Genomic DNA, 23,628 nt, shown 5'->3' on the forward strand with positions numbered 1-23,628 from the left:
TGTGTTCTGCAAAGTGCATATTGTTTATTCGAGCGAGTGTGCTAGTGTGTGCTTAAGCCAGTCTCATGTGCCCCCTGTGTGTGTGTGTGTGTGTGTGTGTGTGTGTGTGTGTGTGTGTGTGTGTGTGTGTGTGTGTGTGTGTGTGTGTGTGTGTGTGTGTGTGTGTGTGTGTTGTGCCTTGCTGCATGCTTTGTTTATGTGGTGTTTTGTGCACACACGTCTTTAGTGTGTGTTTGTGTGTGATGTGAGTCTCCATGGCTGGCGTCAGGACTGAACCGCGGTGGTGGCGTGGCTCTCGTGCGAGGCCGGCCGGCGGTCGGACGGACGGTACGGTGGTGGAATGTTTGTGGAGGGTGCGTGCGTGCGTGCACACACACACACACACACACACACACAAACATAGACACGAGCAATCAGACAACATACAAACATAGACACGCACACACACACACACACACACACACACACACACACACACACACACACACACACACACACACACACACACACACACACACACAGGGTGGCTGGCACTATTCTAGCCTTCAGAGCGGAGGAGCCAGAGTCACCACCACAGCTTCCAGGAAGGACAACCACAGTCACACTGCACTGGGTTTCCCACGGGGGAGGGGAGGCTGGAGGGGGAGGGAGAGAGGAAAGAGGGGAGGGAACGATGGCGAAAAGAAGGAGGGAAGTGTGCGCGTGTTTGCGAGTGTGTATGTGAGGCGGGGGTGTGCGGAGTAGCCCGACGCTGTGGTTCAAGTTGAAAAGAGGAAGAGCTGCTCTGAGGAGGCAGAAGTGAGAGAAAAAAAAGAGTCAAGTGAAATCAGGAAGTGAGAGAGATTTCTCCTCCGATGTGTAAGTAGACTCATCTATGCAGTAGGGCTGAATCTTTTATTGGATTATATGTGTGCAGTTTCTCTGTCTGTGTGTATTTGTGTAGAGCACTGAACAATCAGTTCTTCAGGGAGAGTCCGGACACAACAATAGCCAACTTAGTGACTTTAGGAGGAGCAGCCATGCAACAAAAAAAGCATAATTTATAATGTGCCAAGATTCATTTTACATAAAAATAGAGTCATTAAATGATTGACATTTGAGCACAAATTGTATATACTGTTACACAATGTGTGCGTATTTTATTTACTGCTAAACTTTTAGCAAAAACATGATACGTCTGTGTTTGTCTTGTCTTTAGTCAAGTATTACACACAGCTTTTTTCTGTCCTGGCCCCTCAGTGGTGGAATGAACTCCCCACTGACGTCAGGACAGCAGAGTCACTGCCCATCTTTCGGCGCAGGCTGAAAACTCACCTCTTCATGAAGTACTACCCTGAGCCTTCCTCGTAGCACTTATTGCATTCGTATTAGTTGTTGCACTTATTGTATTCGTATCAGTTCGCTGCACTTATTGTATTCGTATTCGTTTACTGCACTTATCCTATTCGTATTAGTTTGTAGCACCTATTGTATTCGTATTAGTTTGTTGCAATTATTGTTTTCGTAGTAATTTGCTTCTGCACTATACTTTTGCTCTGGTTTATGCTTTTAGATGCTTGTTTAAGAAAGGAGATGCACTTATGACTTCTGGTGACTAGTAGTTCTCTTGAATACCTACAGTATGTTGAATACACTTATTGTAAGTCGCTTTGGATAAAAGCGTCTGCTAAATGACTGTAATGTATTAGCAATGTACAATATCACCTAATGCAGCCTTACCGCTGCTTGACAATACTTGAGTTTGTGAGTACGTGTTTGCACGGATGCATAAGGCACAGACATACCTGATACTACTCGTCAACAAATTGCAAAAATCAGAACCCAAGAAATAAACTCTTGCATGAGGATTCTTCACCTAGTCTGTTAGCAAACATGAACAGGGTTAGACTGCTGCTGCTGGCTAAAGTAGAGAACACAACAGTAAAAGAACCAACGAAGAAGAAACCAAAGAACATAAGGTTTTAAAAGCATTACATACACAGCACTAGCTGCACTAATACTTTTTTTGTAAATAACAATCAGAAAACTATCACCAGACTCTGGTTTTAGTGTGTTTCAGCTCACTGTTTTTCGTGTTACAGCCCACAGATGAACTGTTTTGGTACAGTCGCAATACTCACATCTACCTCATTTTCAGCTACGTATCAGCTCTGAAACACAGTATCCCTGTTCACAAAATAATTAGCTTGTAAATGCACATAACCACAACTTAAAAGATAAATATATTGAGATACTTCATGTTAGAGGAGCTAGGCTAGCTGCTAAGCTAAGCTAAGCTAAGCTAAGCTAATTACCTGCTGGCTGTGGCTCCGTGCTTAGACATGAAATTGATATTTCTTAAGACAGTTAAGATCACACAAATTAAGACAATATCAACCAGACCAAGGCATAATTGTCTTCTACAAAACATATCTTATAATCTCTCTGATGATCTCTTAAAATCTGCTAATTATTTGGCAAATATAGTACTTCCACATTAGACAACTAAAAATAAGCTGAATTATTTTTAGATTTTGTACAAACACACCTGGTATAAGAGACGTAGGTACATTGTGAATAAGCAGTGCACGAGGCATGACAGTGTTCGGGAGAGGCAGCGTGCAGATTCTCGATGTTGATTCCTGAGATTTCAATATTTGGTAGTAACGTGACATACTGTCAATACACAGATAAAACAGTTAGAAACCATGTTAATACCTCACAACAATACAGTTGTTCTATTTACCTCAAGTCAGACTTTTTCCTTTCTCCATGCACATCAAAAGTAGGTGGAGTCATGTGAAAATCCCCCACTCTGCTTCCACCCTCTTTAATGTGCTAACATTTAAAAAAATAAGCCAGCTGGCATCAGTTTTTCATATAATATTCAACTTGTCCTTATTTCTACCACTTGTTGTTATTTACTAAGTAAGGGTACAAATGACCTTTGTAACAGATAGTTATTCTCTTAATGAAATTTGTTGCGGCAGATTGTCTTTGTGTCCAAACGCACATATATATTTTAGTATCATTGCTCAACTTAATACTGTATACACTGCAGAAATAAGACCAATGAATAAAGCAGACTGATGTTCTTTCTGTTTTATTGCTTTGTTTACACATGAAACGAATCATCTGCAGCTTAAACTGCGATCAAATGATGTTAGGAACAACCAACAGACCAAGTGCCCATATTAAAGAACTAAGTAGGAACATCTTTGCGTTTGTCTGTGAGTTGAGGACTCTGCACGCAGTTCCTCAGTTGGAAGCCAGATACAACATTGGCCAGTTTGGAAACTTTAGGAGGAGAAGGCATGGTGATGGAACGCTTGAGATAGCAGCGGCGCCTAGAACACAAGATCAACATCAGCATCTTTAAATACGCACCATAGATACATATGTCATAATTTATAAAGAGGGGCTGCATTGGTGTGTGATCAATGATCAAGTTAAATGTTTTATAATTGTTGGAACAATTTTATGACAAAAAAAAAGGAAAGTATTTGTGTTAATGCAGGTTTGCATGCATGCATGAAGAAGAATGTACCTGTAAACGCTGTCGAAGAAGGTTGTTTGGACATAGGTGTAGAACTGGCAGTTAGGATTCTCACTACAGGTCCTCTGACAAGTGTCTGCGTCGTCCATCAGCTCGAAGCCAATGTCATTACCTCGGAAATCTACTCCTTCAAGAGCGGCCCTAACCCAGCCTGGAAGCAGAGAGGAACAAGGTTAGACTGCTGGCTAAACTACAGAACTACTTCACCAACAACAAACTGAAAGGATAGATAGATAAAGTTGCTGAATGATTCCAGTTTTTGTTTAAGATCGCTTTATAACGAAATATAAAATAAGAGTTTATAGCTTATCTATACATGCACTCTTAGAGGAAATATTTGTGTTGATTAATAATACATACTGTCATCCAGCTGACAGAAGCGTGCTGGTATTCCAGATGTCACTCCTCCTTTAGCTACGGGCACCATTTCATTTTTGTTGTTCTTCAGGTAACATTTGAAGTTGTTACTGGAAAAAAAGGAAGAAGAAACGAAAATGAATAAAAGTATGTCTATATTCTGAGATACAAGAAGAGATCAGACTCTGACATCGGGACAGTTAAGATACTGTCAGGTAAGTTACTGGAACAATGAATAGGCTAATACAATTCTGTTTTGACTACCTGACAAAAGAGAAGAAGGTGCAGGCTGGATGAGCAGAGCAGAGGCTCTGACAGTGTTCAGAGGACGCGGCTAGAAGATCCACGATGTCATTTCCTGGGATGTCTTTGTTTGGAAAAAGCTTACCCTGACATGCTGCACAAAACATGGGTAACACAGTAAGAAAGCATGCACAAACAATCTGCAGAGTTTATTCACAGTGCTTCTGCTATGACTGTTTGTGTACCTGGTTTAAAGTCTTGAGTTATTTGTGCTTTGTAGGTGAATCCAGATACCACACCAGCTTTTCTTTCAATTATAGGAAGTATTGGTGCTGCCCAGCTGAATTTAAGGTGGCACTTGTACCTAAAACAGAACAAGAAATTGCATAGTTAGGGAATTGGAGAGCCAAAGTCCGCACCCTGGTGGTGCCAGAGCAAAGCTTCACTCTCAGTGTTTGAATTAAACCAACTGTGTGTTACAACTTGTGGGAGAGGATAAAATGACAATTTGATTTAAACAGCAGTGAAACATTTCACCTGATCTTCTCTGGTGTAAAGACGTCATTTACAAAAGTAAAGAACTGACAGGCAGGGTCCTGTGTGCAGGCTCTCTGACACTCCTCATAGTCGGCTGTGAACAAGCTTTGGTAGTCTGCCCCGTATAAGTCCACGCCATGGTACACCTTAGGCAGACAGGGCTCTGGCAGACAGAGAGAGTAAAGGAGAGTGTGGTGATGGATCAATCATTAACAGTGAAGGGAACATAAGCTTAGAAATGTAATAGATTACAGATTACTAGTTACCCTGTTGATTACTGTTCTAACAAATGTTTTAAACTGGTTAATAAAGCTATAAGTCTTGATCACATAAACCTCACATCAGCACTCAACACTGATTACTGTCAAACTTAAATTAAAGGTTTTTAAATTTAACTTGAATTAAGATTTGAACAGAGCAACAGCATGAATGTTGTATTCTTCATTTTTTACTCTTATTTGTTTACTTTTTACCATATTTTATTGTGTATTTTCATATTTCTATTTTTAAATTATGTCTTTAGTATTGCACTGTGTTTTGTTATTTACTGTACGCACCAATAATCACCTAGTCAAATTCCTTGTATGTGTAACGTACTTGGCAAAAGACAGCTTCTGATTCTGATTTTGATTACTTAGTGTAATTTAATCACATATTTTTTGTTTGTGTTTTTCTAAGTAACTGTAACTGATTACAAATACTCTTATTTTGTTATTAAATTAGGTAACCCTGTTACTTGTTAGTTACCTCCCAAATTGCAAATTAAGTAATGCTTTTCATAATGGTTTAAAGTACGTATGAGCTTACGTGGTTCTGTGCTGCAGGGTTTGAGTGAAAATCCAGAGGTGACGCCCAGTAGAGGAGTCCGAACATTGGGCCGTCCAGAGGGAGTGGTCTTTAGGTAGCAGTAGAAGTGCCTGCAGAGAGAGGCAGATGTTTGTGTGTTTGTGTGTGTGTGTGTGTGTGTGTGTGTGTGTGTGTGTGTGTGTGTGTGTGTGTGTGTGTGTGTGTGTGTGTGTGTGTGTGTGTGTCTGACTTCATCAGTGTGAAGGATTTAGTGGCATCTAGTGGTAATGTTGCAGATTGCAGCCAACTGCACACCCCTTAGATCTACCCTCCCTTCTAAGCATGTCGTGGAACAGCGGTGGCCTTTAGGTAACGTAAAAACACAAAAGGCCATCTGTAAACACCATGATTCTTTGTTTCAGGTCATTATACACAAATTAAAACAAAGTAATGAATATCATATTTTGTTTCTGCCACTAGATTATCCTACACACCCTTAAAAACTTAAAAACAAACACAAAAAAACAAGACGGTCACAGTTGCAGCGAACAAATCTACAAATAGAAAGTCTCTAAATAACATAAAAAGCAAATATAACCCTTTTTAAGGATAAGGTCTCTAATTCTACGGCTGCGAAAGTTATAAGATAATAAATTGCTTGTTTTCTTTTGACTTCTGTTACTGTATGGTAGCTCTAAATAAAAAAAGAAACACTTAAAATAGTTCATTTCTTGTGACAGTAGGTTGGAGTTCGTTTTCATGACCCAGCTCTCTGATCTATCAAAGTCCAAAGTGTATTTTCACCGTCCTGTTTTCTGAAAAATAAACAAGTATTTCTTTCTTATTTCAATTCACGGGTGCACTGCTTGGTTTGTACCTATTGTCTCTGGTCCAGTCAGCTCGAACAAAGGTAAAGAACAAACAGGAGGGGTGCTGGGTGCAAATTTGCTGACAGTGATCGGCGTCGGGAGAGTAGACGGATCTGATGTCTGTTCCAGGGAAATCTATATTCTCCAGAAGCTGCTGATTACATTCTAAATAAATGGAAAAAGAACAAACTTTTACAAGTACAAATACACACATATCCAATACATCCTACTACATAAAAGTGATGTAATTACAATACTCAATGTGTGTATTACCTTGACTAAAGGAGAGGCTGCAGATAGACAGCAGAACCACAAAACTCAAATGTGTTTCCATCTTCTCAGCTCTGAGGACAGTGAGGATTCTTGAAACACAACTCTTCATCCATCAATTTATATGGCCGTCATATACGGGCTTTGACCCTCAGGTTTATTGACTTTTTCAAAGTCCAGATAAAAAAAACATTTGGATGTTCAAGATATTGGAACATTCCGGGAACTGTTTAAAATGGGATAAAAAAAATATTTTTTTTATGTCCATACATAAAAAAAAAAAGAAGCCAGCTGGCATCAGTTTTTCATATAATATTCAACTTGTCCTTATTTCTACCACTTGTTGTTACGTACTAAGTAAGGGTACAAATGACCTTTGTAACAGATAGTTATTCTCTCTCACAAATTTGTGCGGTAGATTGTCTTGGTGTCCAAACACACCAATATATCTTAGTATCATTCTCAACTTAAAACTATATACTCTTAAAAACGTATTTATCTTACAAGTGGGCGGAAATAAGACCAATGAATAAAGCAGACTGATGTTCTTTCTGTTTTATTGCTTTGTTTATACACAAAAACAATCATCTGCAGCTTAAACTGCGATCAAATGATGTTAGGAACAACCAACAGACCAAGTGCCCATATTAAAGAACTAAGCAGCAACATCTTTGTGTTTGTCTGTGAGTTGAGGACTCTACACGCAGTTCCTCAGTTGGAAGCCAGATACAACATTGGCCAGTTTGGAAACTTTAGGAGGAGAAGGCATGGTGATGGAACGCTTGAGATAGCAGCGGCGCCTAGAACACAAGATCAACATCAGCATCTTTAAATACGCACCATAGATACATATGTCATAATTTATAAAGAGGGGCTGCATTGGTGTGTGATCGATGATCAAGTTAAATGTTTTCTAATTGTTGGAACAATTTTATGACAAAAAAAAGGAAAGTATTTGTGTTAATGCAGGTTTGTAGAATGTACCTGTAAACGCTGTCAGGGAAGGTTGCTTGGGCATAAGTGTAGAACTGGCAGTTAGGATTCTCACTACAGGTCCTCTGACAAGTGTCTGCGTCGTCCATCAGCTCGAAGCCAATGTCATTACCTCGGAAATCTACTCCTTCAAGAGCGGCCCTAACCCAGCCTGGAAGCAGAGAGGAACAAGGTTAGACTGCTGGCTAAACTACAGAACTACTTCACCAACAACAAACTGAAAGGATAGCTAGATAAAGTTGCTGAATGATTCCAGTTTTTGTTTAAGATCGCTTTATAACGAAATATAAAATAAGAGTTTATAGCTTATCTATACATGCACTCTTCGAGGAAAAATTTGTGTTGATTAATAATACATACTGTCATCCAGCTGACAGAAGCGTGCTGGTATTCCAGATGTCACTCCTCCTTTAGCTACGGGCACCATTTCATTTTTGTTGTTCTTCAGGTAACATTTGAAGTTGTTACTGGAAAAAAAAGGAAGAAGAAACGAAAATGAATAAAAGTATGTCTATATTCTGAGATACAAGAAGAGATCAGACTCTGACAGCGGGACAGTTAAGATACTGTGAGGTAAGTTACTGGAACAATGAATAGGCTAATACAATTCTGTTTTGACTACCTGACAAAAGAGAAGAAGGTGCAGGCTGGATGAGCAGAGCAGAGGCTCTGACAGTGTTCAGAGGACGCGGCTAGAAGTTCCACGATGTCATTTCCTGGGATGTCTTTGTTTGGAAAAAGCTTACCCTGACATGCTGCACAAAACATGGGTAACACAGTAAGAAAGCATGCACAAACAATCTGCAGAGTTTATTCACAGTGCTTCTGCTATGACTGTTTGTGTACCTGGTTTAAAGTCTTGAGTTATTTGTGCTTTGTAGGTGAATCCAGATACCACACCAGCTTTTCTTTCAATTATAGGAAGTATTGGTGCTGCCCAGCTGAATTTAAGGTGGCACTTGTACCTAAAACAGAACAAGAAATTGCATAGTTACGGAATTGGAGAGCCAAAGTCCGCACCCTGGTGGTGCCAGAGCAAAGCTTCACTCTCAGTGTTTGAATTAAACCAGCTGTGTGTTACAACTTGTGGGAGAGGATAGAATGATGATTTAAACAGCAGTGAAACATTTCACCTGATCTTCTCTGGTGTAAAGACCTCATTTACAAAAGTAAAGAACTGACAGGCAGGGTCCTGTGTGCAGGCTCTCTGACACTCCGCATCGTCGGCTGTGAACAAGGTTTGGTAGTCCGCCCCTAGGAAGTCCACGTCATGGTACACCTTAGGCAGACAGGGCTCTGGCAGACAGAGAGAGTAAAGGAGAGTGTGGTCATGGATCAATAATTAACAGTGAAGGGAACATAAGCTTAGAAATGTAATAGATTACAGATTACTAGTTACCCTGTTAACTTGATTACTGTTCTAACAAATTACTGTTATTTACTGTACGCACTAATAATCACCTAGTCAAATTCCTTGTATGTGAAACTTACTTGGCAAAAGACAGCTTCTGACTCTGATTCTGATTTTGATTACTTAGTGTAACTTAATCACGTACTATTGTTTGTGTTTTTCTCAGTAACTGATTACAAATACTCTCATTTTGAAATCGAATTATGTAACCCTGTTACTTGATAGTTACCCCCCAAAATTGCAAATTAAGTAATGCTTTTCATAATGGTTTAAAGTACGTATGAGCTTACGTGGTTCTGTGCTGCAGGGTTTGAGTGAAAATCCAGAGGTGACGCCCTCCAGAGGAGTCTGAACATTGGGCAGTCCAGAGGGAGTGGTCTTTAGGTAGCACTGGAAGTGCCTGCAGAGAGAGGCAGATGTTTTTTTGTTATCTGTGTGTGTGTGTGTGTGTGTGTGTGTGTGTGTGTGTGTGTGTGTGTGTGTGTGTGTGTGTGTGTGTGTGTGTGTGTGCGTGCGTGTGTGTGTGTGTGTGTGTATTTGACTTCATCAGTGTGATGGATTTAGTGGCATCTAGTGGTAAGGTTGTAGATTGCAACCAACTGCACACCCCTTAGATCTACCCTCCCTTCTAAGCACGTCGGAGAACTGCGGTGGCCTTTAGGTAACGTAAAAACACAAAAGGCCATCTGTAGAGACTCCTTTACGAGTACCCGCTCTCTATGCAGATATAAACGGCTCATTCTAAGGTCCCGAAAACACCAAGATTCTTTGTTTCAGGTCATTATACACAAATGAAAACATAGTAATGAATATCATATTGTGTTTCTGCTAATAGATTATCCTACACACCTTTTAAAAATTAAAAATTAAAAAATTAAAAAAACGAAGAAGAAAGTGCATGGTCACAGTGGCAGTGAAAACAAATCGACACATAGTAAAGCCTCTAAATAACATAAAAAGCTAATACAGCCGTTTTAAAAGATATTATCTCAAATCAACGGTTGCGAAAGAGATAAGATAATAAACTGCTTGTTTTCTTTTGACTTCTGGTACTCTATGGTAGCTCTGAATAAAAAAACAAACACTTAAAATAGTTCATTTCTTGTGGCAGTAGGTTGGAGTTCGTTTTCATGGCCCAGCTCTCTAATTTTCTAAGTCCAAAGTGTATTTTCACCGTCCTGTTTTCTGAAATAAAACAAGTATTTCTTTCTTATTTCAATTCACGGGTGCACTGCTTGGTTTGTACCTATTGTCTCTGGTCCAGTCAGCTCGAACAAAGGTAAAGAACAAACAGGAGGGGTGCTGGGTGCAAATTTGCTGACAGTGATCGGCGTCGGGAGAGTAGACGGATCTGATGTCTGTTCCAGGGAAATCTATATTCTCCAGAAGCTGTTGATTACATTCTAAATAAATGGAAAAAGAACAAACTTTTACTCGTACAAATACACACATATCCAATACATCCTACTACATAAAAGTGATGAAATTACAATACTCAATGTGTGTATTACCTTGACTAAAGGAGAGGCTGCAGATAGACAGCAGAACCACAAAACTCAAATGTGTTTCCATCTTCTCAGCTCTGAGGACAGTGAGGATTCTTGAAACACAACTGTTCATCCATCAATTTATATGGCCGTCATATACGGGCTTTGACCCTCAGGTTTATTGACTTTTTCAAAGTCCAGATAAAAAAAACATTTGGATGTTCAAGATATTGGAACATTCCGGGAACTGTTTAAAATGGGATAAAAAAAAATATTTTTTTATGTGCATACATTACTAAAAGAATAAGCCAGCTGGCATCAGTTTTTCATATAATATTCAACTTGTTTGGCAAAAGACAGCTTCTGATTCTGATTCTGATTTTGATTACTTAGTGTAATTTAATGACGTATTTTTGTTTGTTTTTTTCTCACTAAGTGTAACTGATTACAAATACTCTCATTTTGAAATCGAATTAGGTAACCCTGTTACTTGATAGTTACCCCCCAAAATTGCAACATTAAGTAATGTTTTTCAAAATGGTTTAAAGTACGTATGAGCTTACGTGGTTCTGTGCTGCAGGGTTTGAGTGAAAATCCAGAGGTGACGCCCAGTAGAGGAGTCCGAATATTGGGCTGTCCAGAGGCTAATTATGCCTCTTTCAGTGCTCTTTAGGTAGCAGTTCAGAAGTGCCTGCAGAGAGAGCATTCTGCAGATGTTTGTGTGTTTGTGTTACGTGTCTGAAGCTGTGAAACATTATCTTAAGGAGGACTTTCCGTGTTATTTTTGTACTGTATTTATATTATATATATATACATATTATACTATTATATGTTAATAAAAGGAAGTGTGATTCAGAAACTGCCGTGTGACAGTGTGTGTGTGAACAGATGTGACCTGCAATATTCAGCTGTTTATTATTTTAGCCCCACCCTTTGATAGCTACTTTCAAATTACTTGACAAAAAATTACATCGTGAGAAAAGTGGATTCTGTAAAACCTCGTGTGGACTCGCCTGTGGTCAAAGATTATTACTGCAACCAGTCCGGAAACCCGGAACTAACTGACTTCATCAGTGTGAAGGATTTAGTGGCATCTAGTGGTAATGTGGCAGATTGCAGCCAACTGCACACCCTTTAGATCTACCCTCCCTTCTAAGCATGTCGTGGAACTGCGGTGGCCTTCAGGTAACGTAAAAACACAAAAGGCCATCTGTAAACACCATGATTCTTTGTTTCAGGTCATTATACACAAATTAAAACAAATTAATGAATATCATATTTTGTTTCTGCCACTAGATTATCCTACACACCCTTAAAAACTGAAAAACAAACAAAAAAAACAAGACGGTCACAGTTGCAGCGAACAAATCTCCAAATAGTAAGGATTTAAATTACATAAAAAGCAAATATAACCCTTTTAAAGATAAGGTCTCTAATTCTACGGTTGCGAAAGAGATAAGATAATAAATTGCTTGTTTTCTTTTGACTTCTGGTACTCTATGGTAGCTCTAAATAAAAAAAAGAAACACTTAAAAGTTTATTTCTTGTGACAGTAGGTTGGAGTTCGTTTTCATGGCCCAGCTCTCTAATTTTCTAAGTCCAAAGTGTATTTTCACCGTCCTGTTTTCTGAAATAAAACAGGATGTGAGTGCGCTGCTTTGTTTGTGCCTATCGTCTCTGGTCCAGTCAGCTCGAATAAAGGTAAAGAACAAACAGGAGGGGTGCTGGGTGCAAATTTGCTGACAGTGATCGACGTCGGGAGAGTAGACGAATCTGATGTCTGTTCCAGGGAAATCTATATTCTCCAGAAGCTGTTGATTACATTCTAAATAAATGGAAAAAGAACAAACTTTTACACGTACAAATACACACATATCCAATACATCCTACTACATATAAGTGATGAAATTACAATACACAATGTGTGTATTACCTTGACTAAAGGAGAGGCTGCAGATAGACAGCAGAACCACAAAACTCAAATGTGTTTCCATCTTCTCAGCTCTGAGGACAGTGAGGATTCTTGAAACACAACTGTTCATCCATCAATTTATATGGCAGTCCCATACGGGTTTTGACCCTCAGGTTTATTGACTTTTTAAAAGTCCAGAAAAAACTAAAACATGTGTATGTTCAAGACATTGGAACAGTGTTGAAACTGTTTACTTTTGCTCTGCTGACCTATTTAAAATGGGATTTCACAGTTGCTGTCGTTTTTCTGGCATGCTGCATCCTGTCATTGCATCATATTTTTGGAGGTCTGATCTGTCACCTAGAATGATAATGTTTTAATTTGCTTTGTTTCCATGGTGAGGGATCTTAACCCAGACTCTGATTTGAGAAATGTTTCCTTGTGGTCTTAGTATGAAAACACTGTAAAGTTCAAGTTCATGGCCTATTTTTGTGCATTATGTTGCCACCTTTTGGACATAGAGTATGACAGGAAAGTTGCAAGCTCAAGGAGGCAAACTGCTACAAACCAAACAATAAGAGAAGGGAAGGTTTGTTATGTCAGCGGCATTGGTTGCCAGAACTTCAAGCCTCCTGTGAGAGACAAGTTTTGAAGAGTATGTTCAAATACGTTGCCGTAGAAGCCTCTAGTTATATTCTTGTACCATTGCTCCCCGTTACACAGACCTACACTAAAATTGAAATACACAAGCATGCAAAGTTGAAAAGCCAATGTTTATTGTTTTTGTTTACAGCACGAAAAATAATAAATCTGCAGTTTAAGGAAGCAAAATGATGTCAGGGAATTCATAACCACAGCAAATGCATATTCCTTAAAAAGTGCAGCCAGCTAGAGAAGTGCAATGCAAGGAGTGGTTACATATCACACAACAGGAACAGTTCCAGTGTGTCGGCTGAAGTGCGTCTGAATCTCAGAGGTCTTTGAGCATTTCTGATCCCTCATGGGCCTCCTGCCAGGTAGGGGGCCAGGAGGTTTGGATGCTTGGTCTTTTCTTCAGACAGTTATAGTAGGCCGCCAGTTTAGGGTAACGCTCTTCACTTAACCTGAAGAAAGGAGAAAAGTTGATGAGAACTTACAATTACAAATGAGTTGCTGTTTTGTATAAGATCATGTATTTGTCAATCATGTTAAAGACATTTTCAGTGATTTAATCCACGTACCCATAATGGAAGACATAAGCGATGCTTGGATAAACAGCCACATCAGCCAGTGAAAAGGTCTTTCCTGCCATGAAACCGCATTTCTGGAAGACAAATAAAAAGAGTTAGGGCACCTCCATGTGGCAATCAAGACAAATGTCAGCTGTACGGCTGCATTCATTTGCCATTATCCCCGTTAACAATTCTAATGTACATTAATGATAGCCATATTGGCTGGCCATACAGTAACTAGCTTTAAAAAAAAAAAAAAACAGTATCGGACATTGCAAAAACTTTGCTCCACTTATTAAATGCATAAATTAATAATAAATAAGTACGATGACACTTTCATGCAGAGAGTTAGATGAGAAGATCGATACCACCTTATATCTATCCCTTAACCAATTACTAATGTCAGCAGCCACTTAGCTTAGCTGAAAAAAGAAAAAAGCCCGGAAAATTCTGGCACTTTTTGGCAAGAGCCAAGCAGTTTCCAACCAGCTCCTCTAAAGATCACTGAGCCCTGAAGTTAGTACAATGGTATTTTACTATTGGTTTTGCATTTTTTCATCCACACCCAAACCGTGTTTTAGTTCCATGAAAACAGAGCTTTTGTAAAACTCCAGCCAGTGTGAAGATTTCCAGAAACTAGGTTTTCAGTGTTGATGTGTAGACAGGGTGTGCACCGCCATCGCCTTTTTGAGGCGTCACTAATGAGGCGGCAAGTCGTGCAAGGGTGGCATCAATACATCCATGAACGGCGGACGTGACTAAATAACCCAACAGGACTTTTTACATACAGTTACTCTTATTTCCACTATACTGAGGAACAGAGGTGTCAGAATGCGCTATAGATTCCAGCACGGCAACATCAACGGTGTTTGTGTTCCAACCTGCCCACTGGCCTTGAAAGCGCTTTAATTGTGTTTTAAACTGGACAGAGATTGTGTGGTGGCAAACAGTGATTGTTAGGACAGAGGCAAAATGCTGTTGACAAAAATACCTGTGTATGTGTGGACTACGCCTAATTAGCATGTTATATTGTTTTTGTTTAAAATCATCTAGTTGGTGGTTATGTTATTCCTGGTAAGTCACCTCAAGTAAAACCACAACTGGCCATTTTCTTGCTACTGCAGTTTTTGTTTAAGGATTTCAAATCAATAAATTACAGAAGATTGCGTCTGTAATTTAAATTACAGAAGATTGCTTCTGTAATTTATTACAATCTGCCAGCAGATTGTGTGAAAGAGATAGCCTTGCTCTGTAAAAGCACAACGTCTGATTTTACTAAAGATTAAACAAGCAGGATTTACAGTGTTGTTATTGAGCTTTAGAGGTGGCAGTAGGTGAACTTTGTTAGCTGTAAAGAGCCAGGGTAGCCGTTTACCAATGTTTGACCTAAGCCAACCATCTTCAGGTGGTAACTTTATATTTACTATTCATACTCGAATGCTATCAGTCTTCAAATCAAACTATCAGAACAAAAGCGAATGAGGGCATCTTCAAAAATGCTGCTGCTCTTACAGAACAGCATTCCGTGCAGCCGACATTGAGCGTTTCTTACCTATTTAATATCCTTCTTCTACAGCTCTGTATTTTATATTTCAGGTTAAGCTAGTTTTTTTATAATCTTCAGGTTTACCTTATCCATGTATGTCTCCCACAACTTGACCTCAGCAGTGAGAGCCTCCCTATTTCTCTTCACAGCGGAGTCATGTCTCTCTCCTTCCGGGACCTTCCAGTTGTAGTAGATAACATCCGCTGAATAATGTAAAAAACAAACAAACAGGCGGTCAGTCGTGATGGATGCTATCAAGCAAATCTATCCACTCGCAGAAGGCTACAACATCCACTCCCACATTGTGCTTGGACTAATTATTTTCATTTCCCTGGGCGTAGACATGATTACGCAACATCAGCTTCAAACTGAAGACAGTAACAGTAACTCAAATAAAGTTTGAAGCAGCCTCCTTAGAAAAATACTATGTACACTAAACTGTATTTCTGAATCAGCACAAGTTGAGAGAATGTCACCCTCTTCTTCTTTTTTTTTGCACCCCTCCCCAAAAATTGAAGAACCCTGTCTCATGACTTGGGCCTTAAAATGGAAGCTAGTCTGAACATGTGACCCTTTTGTGGGATTAGAATGAACTTTCACTAACTCTTTTAAGGGTTGCACCAAATAGACACAGTGCATGGAGTGTGTTTCAGGTTCCTTGGGGGGGTTGACTGAAGACATAAAGTCTCAGAGGTTTAAAAAGGAGGCAGTTGCGTAGTTTGTTGCCAAGCGCAATCTAGTTCAAAGTCCCCCAAGGCCTCTAAATGACAACAACATCAGCTAGGTCATCAAGTTATTATTATTGAGATAAAAAGCTGTAGTTGCCTGGTTAGGCTTTAATAACTAAAAGTGGCTCAACTGTAAGTGATTTATTAGTATCAAGATGCAGGATTTACAGGGTCAACAGCTACGTATTGGTTTGTAAAAACAGCAGTGAAATACTTTGCATGTCAGGAATTAACATACCCATTTTCTGGTTGAGTGTGAGACCCTCAAACATGCGCTGGTACATCATCGCTTGCTCTGCTGGGCAGTCAGGGATCAGCTTGCTCCCCTGGGACTTGAACTGGCTCTGTTGTTGGGGTGAAACAGAGCAACCATTGTGAACAGCTGCATGGTGATCCGGTTTCTTTTCCTCTGGAGGTGTAGGGTGTCTGGTGTCTATGAGGCATTGTTATACACACACACACACAACCATATACCTTTGGTGGTATATGGCTGCATACAATTTTAATAGGGGGCCAAGTTCTTACCTCCAGGTACAAGCAGGCACCGTAGGACTCATTCAGGACATAGTCTTTGTGTTTGAAGGCAGGAAGCTTTAAGAAAGACAGAGAGGGATGCAAATGTCAGGCAACATTGTTATTCAAAATGAATGTGTGCATATAAAAAGGGGGGAATAAACAAACAGATTGATACTATAAAAAGATTTGCATTATATCTTGGCAATGTTGAAAGTGGATTTACCTGTCCCCTGGGATTCATGGCCATGACCTCCGCGGACTTGTGCTCCCCCTTTTGAAAGGAGAGCAGTTTCTGGTTGTAGCCCTGCAGGTTCTTCTCCTCCAGAGCGATCATGACCCTCCAGCAGGGAGGAGAGCCGGAGCCCCACAGCAGAGTCATGTCCTTGGCCATGTTTTGGAGAGTTGAACCGCTGCACCTGGAAGTGGAAGCCTGGAGATCTGGGAGGATTGGTAAAGAGTGACTACTGAAGGTGTGAGGTGTCTGGTTATATAAGAAGCTCCAGCCTCTTTTGCGTCTGGATTGGTGGAATTAAGTCCCATCCCCTTTTTTTTTCTTTCTTTCTTTTTTTCCCTGTTGTCGCAACAGATCCGTGACTGAAGACGGTAGATAGGTAGATCACACCCTATCCACGCATGTTTAACCCCCCCTTTTTATTTTATTTTATAAATGTCTTCAATAAAGGTCACATGATGTCTTATTAGAAGCAAGTGTGTTTCAGTTATTGCATTGAACTAATTCAATGTGAATTATTCCTCCAGCTGCATAGATCCGCAGGCATTACCGAAGTCACACATGTGGAGGAGAGAAGTATCTTGCTTTGCATATACTCTTTGATCTTGGCAACGCAGACAATGGAATGAGAAAAATAAAATAAAATAAACGCTGAAATAAGATGGAAAAAAAGTGCACTAAACCTGTATATTCATTTATTATAATAACAACAACCTGTAATTGTAATTTAAAACCAGCTTATTACCTGAAGTTTGAACTTTACATTGAAATTTTACTATAACAACAAACTTGTAAGATATTATTCACAGATAATATCTGTGAATAATATCTTGGTTTATTGCTTTTAATTGTTACTATTCCTGCAGGGATTTACTTCACTATTTATTGGCACGTGTTTGCAGCATCCTGTAATTTGACTGTTGAAAACTCACAGTGACTCACCACTTTTCACTCAACCCTGCACACACTGAGAAAACCAGCTCAGGCAGTTGAAAGTAAACAAATGAGTTGAGACTGAATGTAATCGACACCAGCCGTCTTATTTATCCTTAATAGAGCATGACATCATCCGTTTTTACATTGTTTTCATATCCTTGTAGTTTTTGTGTGCCTCTTTCTCTGAGTTGATCTTTAAACTCCAGACTTTGTGGACTTGAGTAGCTGCCAGTATCAGCTCTGGCATGTATTTTTAATACAGTTTGCAATGAATACCTCTGCTCTTCCAGTCTGCAGTTGCATTAAAAAGACAACTTGTTTCATGTTTATGCTGCAGAAATCACATGAAAAACATGTGGTTTCGCTGAAGCCTGCTCCCTCCAGCACTACATTAACCGGCTGACCAGTGTTATTTGAATCTTTTCTGAGAATTGTTTTTCGAAACCCCCTCCAAACCAATATACAAGTGACAGTAATGTAAATTAATGCTTTACTAATGCACCACTCGTACAGTATGATTCCTACACATTATAGAACGGTGATGACAAGAAAAAGAAGACAACTATTATTAGTTTAGTTCAGTTTTCTTTCCCTTCATTCTCCTTTTTTTCTCCTGTTTTTTGTATTTACTATAGGGAAATTAACTACTGTTCCACTGTCACCCAAGTTTCAGTGTATTCTGTCTCATTATTTTGCTGTCTGAAAGATAACTTTTCAAATGTTATCATTCCTATAGCATCAGTGCTCCATTTTCCAGAGTGGGTGTATTTAAAGCAATACAGTTCTTTATAATTAGTCTTTCTGATTTCTTTGAAAATCCTTGGCTGAAGTTTTTCTAAATGTCCCAGTATACATGGTTATGGTTTGACTGGCATGGCTATAATGGTGTGAATTATCCCTTTATTTGATATGCCAAACAAAAGATATTTAATGTTATTGCTGTCCCTCAACAGATGGAGCAAAGTTCCTTCAGCAGCATCCCATATTATACATTTACTAGCATCCCTTTTGCCCATTTTAGACGTGACGGGGTGTAATATAATCAGTTTTATTTTCGTAGTAATTTGCGTATAACAGAATGTAATGTACTGCAGAGCTTGTTTTTGAGTTTTTCCATTTATCAGTCCAGGAAATATCTTCCTTAACCTCTTTTTTTGTGGAGTGCTGTCAGGCCATGTAAAAGGTTTCTAAGTTACTGTTGAAACCACACGTCATCTATGGACATTGAGTCCATACTAATGAGTACTCTGAGTATAACGAATGTAATGTACTGCAGAGCTACCTCACCCATCTTCCTACACTTAACAGTGCCCACCCATTACTGCTAAGAGGACATAATTACGCAAACTTGTTTAAACTCTCCTTGATTGAGCTGCTGAGTAGCTGGTCTAACACAACATCCCAGGAAGAGCAACAATAAGAAATACTTTGAGTCCATTAAACAATCAGACCAAACCAGCTTGTGTCATTTATACAACTTAACTGTTAATGTATCAAATAAACTGAAATATTTGACCGAAAATGAATAATCAAGCTTATTATTATAGTATCTGGAGTGTCTACCAAACCACAAACTGGGAAAGGTGCGACCGTCTAAAAATAATGTTTTTTAAAAACATGAATGCATGCAAACATGCTCGCGTAGAAACCCGAAAAACAAGTATGAACCTGAAATTGAGCATAATATGTCTCCTTTAAGTATCCAATTTTTGGGATATTGTTCTCGGTGATTAAGTCATTAAAGGTTTTAAAACAACCCTTTCCTGTTGTTCGACAAAATGATCACAGTTTCTCCATATTTTAAGGCCTTCAGAGCATTCAGTCTAAAGAGAAGTGGTGTGCGACTACAGGCCTGGTGACATTCCACATCTTCATATCGGTTCATCTTCAGTCTAAAATTCAAATTCCAAAAACGTTGTCATCACCAGTGTGCAGGTCTGAGGGCGTGACGTGAGTGTGTGCAGTTTATCAGCTTCATTTTGCTTGAGCAGCATGACATAATCATGTCTTTTGACAAAGCATAGCATATTAAAAAGGGCGCCAAGCGACGGTGTTTACATTATACCTGATTCTGCTCGGTATGCATGACTTGCATTTAATGTGTTAGTCTGTATTTGTGCCCACAGTTGGTCAAGGCAAAACAGAATGGACTGCTCCCAGTAACCCACACTGTATAAATAAAGGATGAATTAATTAATGCAGCGAATGTTAAAGGCTGTGTCTAAATAATGAAGTTCTCTGATCTATAGACACACCAGCATATTTCAACCCCTGCATAGTTACATGAGGCCTTTTTTTGTTTCCAAAAGTAAAATCACATTTTAATATTTGGCCTAAAAAATCCACTACCTTGCTTTTATTTTGGAATATCATAAATTTGCTCTTGTAGGCTGCTTGTCAGTGTGTGATTATAAGATTTACCATTAATTAATTATCATGGAGAAGGGAACATGTGTCTGCACACTTTTCCAGCGTACTGGTTCACTTATGCACGAATGAGTCTAACTCTAAAACTATTAACAACTAACAAATAAGAAGACATGATACAAGATATGTTTCCATAGTTCTTACAGTTAACATATTCCTTGAAAGCTCCTATATGGGAACTTGAAAGGCCATTGAGATGCATTTAACAGTTTGTGTCTAAAAAAAAAAAGGGCCACAAGAAGAACAGGATGAATTTGCAAAAGTCTTCGAGTGCTGCTTTGAAGTAAAACAGTTAATGCTGCTCTACTCCTTGTAGAGCTGCAGGATCTGAACCCATGTTCATGTAAAACACCTAGCAGATGCACAAGCCTGTTTCTGTACTAAGAGTATTTAGACCAACAGGTCAGTACAGCTGCTGTGAAGGTCTGAAAGCACTTATATAATAAATACAATAAATACAATTTTGCATTTTATGTGAATTATCTTATCTCATACATGCAAAGTCATGCCAACACAGGGCATTTCATTTGCCTTTGTGCAGAGCAAACCACTTTTGGCACAGCCATTGAAACCATAAAACCACAGGGTCATTGTCAAGGACTCCACCTACCCTTTTCTATCTCTTTTTTTCCCCCCGGCTTGACTTTAACATTACCAGTTTATAGGGTACAATGCAATGTTGTGTTCAGCTACAATACAGTCAAAACTCTAATACAAGCCTTACTTAGCAGTAACATCTTGACTTTATTTGCTGCATGCTTTAGTTAAATTGTTTATCAGATATACTGGTTCAAAAATAAGTGCACATGCAAAGCCTAAAAGACATGTTCACAGTAATGGAGGTTATTTAGTACAAGAAAATAGGTTGAAACCTATTTAAAAAATAATCAAACAAAGAAAGAGTCAACACACATTCAATGCTGCTGTTATAATGGATTGTATGCATTTCTCAACAGACATGGATGCTAAGTATACATGCTGTGTATCTTGGCAACAAAAGCTGCCATGTCAACACCAACACAATTAGAAAGTTTGCCTCCAGCCTGTGCCTACTACTCTGCAATCATCACATGATGCAGTTTAATAAAGCCTGTGTTATCAAATGATTTCTTGGCAAAGCTTTGACAGAAAAAAGACTGACAGAAACCTTTTTACTAAATACTAAAGCTAGTTTGACAAGAAGCACATTTCTGTAGTTCTAACATGAACACCCAGATCTTACTGCTAATCTCAACACTTTCTTTCCTAGTTATTATCAGAAATAACAAAAAAAAAAAGCTTAATCCTATTTGACAAACTGAGAGCTGGAACTATATTGAACAAAAGCCAAAGCATGTTTATGAAAAACAAAACAGTACAGGCAGACTAGGCTGTGAAGTGTGTGCGTGGCTCTCAGGCGTCTTTGAGTGTGTCTTGTCCCTTCGGGTTCTCCAGCCAATGAGGAGGCCAGCTGGCTTTGATGCTGGGCCGATCCTTCAACAGAGCGTAATACTCTCCCAGTTTAGGGTAACGCTCTGCAGACAACCTAAAGATAAAGAAGGTAGGAGACATTTGAACAACCATGTCAAGACACATGTCACTTAATCTGTTTGTTTGACTTGTTTGAAAATTGCAGAAAAAAAAAAAAGAAATCCTCCTACTTACCCAAATCTGAAAAGAGTAGCGATAGTTGGAAAGACGATCACTTCTGCCAGAGAGAAGGACGGTCCTGCCAGGTGAGAGCCCGAGCCCAGCTTGAAAGAAAGAAGTGAAAAATAAAGCTATGTTCGAATGTGCCAATGCATATTTGTGTTTGTGTGTTTGTACTGTAAATACACACTACCTTCTGCAGGTAACCCTCCCAGAGCTTGATCTCAGTGGTAAGAGCTTCCATGTTTCTCTTTAGAGCTGAGTCATGCCTCTCTTCTTCAGGGACAAACCAGTTATAGTAGATAACTGTATCTAGAAAACACACACATATATATATGTTCACTGGATGTATATTGTTATTTATTTGGTGTAAGTATAGAATTTCAATCATCTGTAATTTATTATTTAAAGATAAAGCTACATTATTTCTTTCTTACTATGAATATATGCTACAGTATGAAAAGCCAAAAGCTGGGTACTAGATAATTGCAAATATTGCTCAACAGGAAAAACTATTTTTAACCACGGCTAAACACATATTTATTGAAGTGAGTAATTCAGGCACCGGGTCAATGTATTGGACTCAAAAATGAAAGATGTGCCCATGTTCACAGTAATAGTTAAACATGTCACACAATATTAATCTTGGCCTTTTAATGGGATTTGATGACAATAGCCTTCAATTTTTTCTTTACCATAACTGCCAGAAACTCCATGCTGTGTCTGTTTTGAAAAAGGGGATTTTTAAGGGATTTATATTCATTCCTTACTGAGTTTATCGTAGAAGGAGAGACCCTCAAACATGCGTTGGTACATCAGTGCTTGTTCAGCAGGGCTGTCTGGGATCAGTTTAGTTCCCTGAGACTTGAACTGACTCTGCCATTAAGAGAGAACAGAAACACACAGTTGATGTCACACTTCATAACATTTGATTTCGTGTTTAGAACGTGATGGACAGGCTCCACTCACCTCCAGGTAGAAACAGGCTGCGTAGGATTCATTCACGATGATGTCACCATGTTTGAAAGAGGGAAGCTTAAAAAAAAAAAAAAAAATCAAACAGGATGTAATGTGAGAGACTATACAAAAGGTAATAAATAACTGCTCCCAACGTTATCACCATATCCTACCCTGTGTGAATGTTACATCTGCTCGGAGCTAAATATAACAACCTGTAGCACAAAGGGACTCTGGGAACAGAAACCCAACAACCAAACATGGAGATTACACTTCAATTAAGAATTATGTGCGTGTTTGGTGTTTGACTTTATTGTTATTGTGTTATTTACTGTCAATTAAATCTTTTGTTTTGTTTACTTGTTTAATACATGGCTCATGAAAATGCTTAGTCATTGCATATGCTTAGTCATTGCATATTCACTATTGTGCCTTTGCATGAAAGGCACTTTACAAACTGGTCACGTGGGTGTGTCATTTAATTCGACTCACCCACGTGACCAGTCTGCAGCCTATACATGTGTTTTTATGGGTCAAAAAAATAATTTGATAAGGTTTTAAATGAAGTTAGGCGTCACCTTGCATAACATACAACACAATGGTGGAGATAGTGCAACTAAATATCTTATTTGGGGATTAAATGTTAAAGGTTAGTTAATACAAGTGGTCTAACCTTTTATTTACTATTTTTTAAGATTCTCCATACCTGTCCCCTTGGATTAATATCTAACACCTCCTGGGACTTGTGCTCCATTTTCTCAAAGGAGAGCAGTTTCTGGTTGTAGCCCTGCAGGTTCTTCTCCTCCAGAGCGATCATGACCCTCCAGCAGGGAGGAGAGCCGGAGCCCCACAGCAGAGTCATGTCCTGGGCCATGGTGTTGTAGGTTTACCGGCCTGGAAGCCTGTCACTGCTGACACGGTACCGTACGCGTTCAGACGAGATAATAAATGCGCACTAGAAAAAAGGAATGTGTTGTTACTCTTTCCACGGTTAAAAGGGATCTCATGCTTTAATGGAAGCGTCTGTCGCTCCTTACTGGTTAGGA

At 39.1% G+C, this 23,628-nt stretch overlaps 4 protein-coding genes across 4 annotated transcripts; all 4 read right to left on the reverse strand.

The window, feature by feature from the left end:
- Positions 1–3,066: 3,066 nt before the first annotated feature.
- Positions 3,067–6,710, reverse strand: LOC129097386 (plasma kallikrein-like). Its single transcript, XM_054606227.1, has 9 exons — positions 6,601–6,710; positions 6,336–6,492; positions 5,480–5,589; positions 4,673–4,835; positions 4,381–4,499; positions 4,157–4,289; positions 3,896–4,002; positions 3,527–3,686; positions 3,067–3,326 (listed from the first exon to the last, which is right to left on the reverse strand). The coding sequence occupies exons 1-9, from the start codon at positions 6,707–6,709 to the stop codon at positions 3,182–3,184; spliced, it is 1,203 nt and encodes a 400-aa protein (XP_054462202.1). The 5' UTR covers position 6,710; the 3' UTR covers positions 3,067–3,181.
- A 427-nt stretch (positions 6,711–7,137) lies between these two features.
- On the reverse strand, positions 7,138–10,622 carry LOC129097387 (coagulation factor XI-like). The gene is made up of 9 exons (XM_054606228.1): positions 10,513–10,622; positions 10,248–10,404; positions 9,292–9,401; positions 8,724–8,886; positions 8,437–8,555; positions 8,213–8,345; positions 7,951–8,057; positions 7,582–7,741; positions 7,138–7,397 (listed from the first exon to the last, which is right to left on the reverse strand). The coding sequence occupies exons 1-9, from the start codon at positions 10,619–10,621 to the stop codon at positions 7,295–7,297; spliced, it is 1,161 nt and encodes a 386-aa protein (XP_054462203.1). The 5' UTR covers position 10,622; the 3' UTR covers positions 7,138–7,294.
- Positions 10,623–13,154: 2,532 nt separating this feature from the next.
- LOC129096762 (glutathione S-transferase A-like) lies at positions 13,155–16,869 on the reverse strand. The gene is made up of 6 exons (XM_054605397.1): positions 16,625–16,869; positions 16,411–16,476; positions 16,124–16,229; positions 15,242–15,360; positions 13,621–13,703; positions 13,155–13,503 (listed from the first exon to the last, which is right to left on the reverse strand). Exons 1-6 carry the CDS (start codon positions 16,790–16,792, stop codon positions 13,371–13,373), a joined length of 675 nt encoding a protein of 224 aa, XP_054461372.1. The 5' UTR covers positions 16,793–16,869; the 3' UTR covers positions 13,155–13,370.
- Positions 16,870–20,479: 3,610 nt separating this feature from the next.
- Positions 20,480–23,576, reverse strand: LOC129096818 (glutathione S-transferase A-like). The gene is made up of 6 exons (XM_054605489.1): positions 23,289–23,576; positions 22,595–22,660; positions 22,396–22,501; positions 21,819–21,937; positions 21,641–21,729; positions 20,480–21,521 (listed from the first exon to the last, which is right to left on the reverse strand). The coding sequence occupies exons 1-6, from the start codon at positions 23,454–23,456 to the stop codon at positions 21,389–21,391; spliced, it is 681 nt and encodes a 226-aa protein (XP_054461464.1). The 5' UTR covers positions 23,457–23,576; the 3' UTR covers positions 20,480–21,388.
- Between the last annotated feature and the right edge of the window lie 52 nt (positions 23,577–23,628).

The sequence above is a fragment of the Anoplopoma fimbria genome, chromosome 10 (assembly GCF_027596085.1).
Source record: "Anoplopoma fimbria isolate UVic2021 breed Golden Eagle Sablefish chromosome 10, Afim_UVic_2022, whole genome shotgun sequence".
Taxonomy (NCBI): domain Eukaryota; kingdom Metazoa; phylum Chordata; class Actinopteri; order Perciformes; family Anoplopomatidae; genus Anoplopoma; species Anoplopoma fimbria.

Excerpts from the sequence above, each read along its gene's own strand:
- LOC129097386 (XM_054606227.1), bottom strand. The coding sequence starts at position 6,709 with ATGAAGAGTTGTGTTTCAAGAATCCTCACTGTCCTCAGAGCTGAGAAG. Across the intron at positions 5,590-6,335 it reads GACTGGACCAGAGACAATAG|GCACTTCTACTGCTACCTAA; the intron begins GTACAAACCAAG and ends CTCTCTCTGCAG. Across the intron at positions 4,003-4,156 it reads ACCTTCTTCTCTTTTGTCAG|TAACAACTTCAAATGTTACC; the intron begins GTAGTCAAAACA and ends CTTTTTTTCCAG.
- LOC129097387 (XM_054606228.1), bottom strand. The coding sequence starts at position 10,621 with ATGAACAGTTGTGTTTCAAGAATCCTCACTGTCCTCAGAGCTGAGAAG. Across the intron at positions 9,402-10,247 it reads GACTGGACCAGAGACAATAG|GCACTTCCAGTGCTACCTAA; the intron begins GTACAAACCAAG and ends CTCTCTCTGCAG. Across the intron at positions 7,398-7,581 it reads TTCCCTGACAGCGTTTACAG|GCGCCGCTGCTATCTCAAGC; the intron begins GTACATTCTACA and ends CTTGTGTTCTAG.
- LOC129096762 (XM_054605397.1), bottom strand. The coding sequence starts at position 16,792 with ATGGCCAAGGACATGACTCTGCTGTGGGGCTCCGGCTCTCCTCCCTGC. Across the intron at positions 16,477-16,624 it reads CCATGAATCCCAGGGGACAG|CTTCCTGCCTTCAAACACAA; the intron begins GTAAATCCACTT and ends TCTTTCTTAAAG. Across the intron at positions 16,230-16,410 it reads GTGCCTGCTTGTACCTGGAG|AGCCAGTTCAAGTCCCAGGG; the intron begins GTAAGAACTTGG and ends CCCCAACAACAG.
- LOC129096818 (XM_054605489.1), bottom strand. The coding sequence starts at position 23,456 with ATGGCCCAGGACATGACTCTGCTGTGGGGCTCCGGCTCTCCTCCCTGC. Across the intron at positions 22,661-23,288 it reads ATATTAATCCAAGGGGACAG|CTTCCCTCTTTCAAACATGG; the intron begins GTATGGAGAATC and ends TTTTTTTTTAAG. Across the intron at positions 21,730-21,818 it reads GGGAGGGTTACCTGCAGAAG|CTGGGCTCGGGCTCTCACCT; the intron begins GTAGTGTGTATT and ends CTTTCTTTCAAG.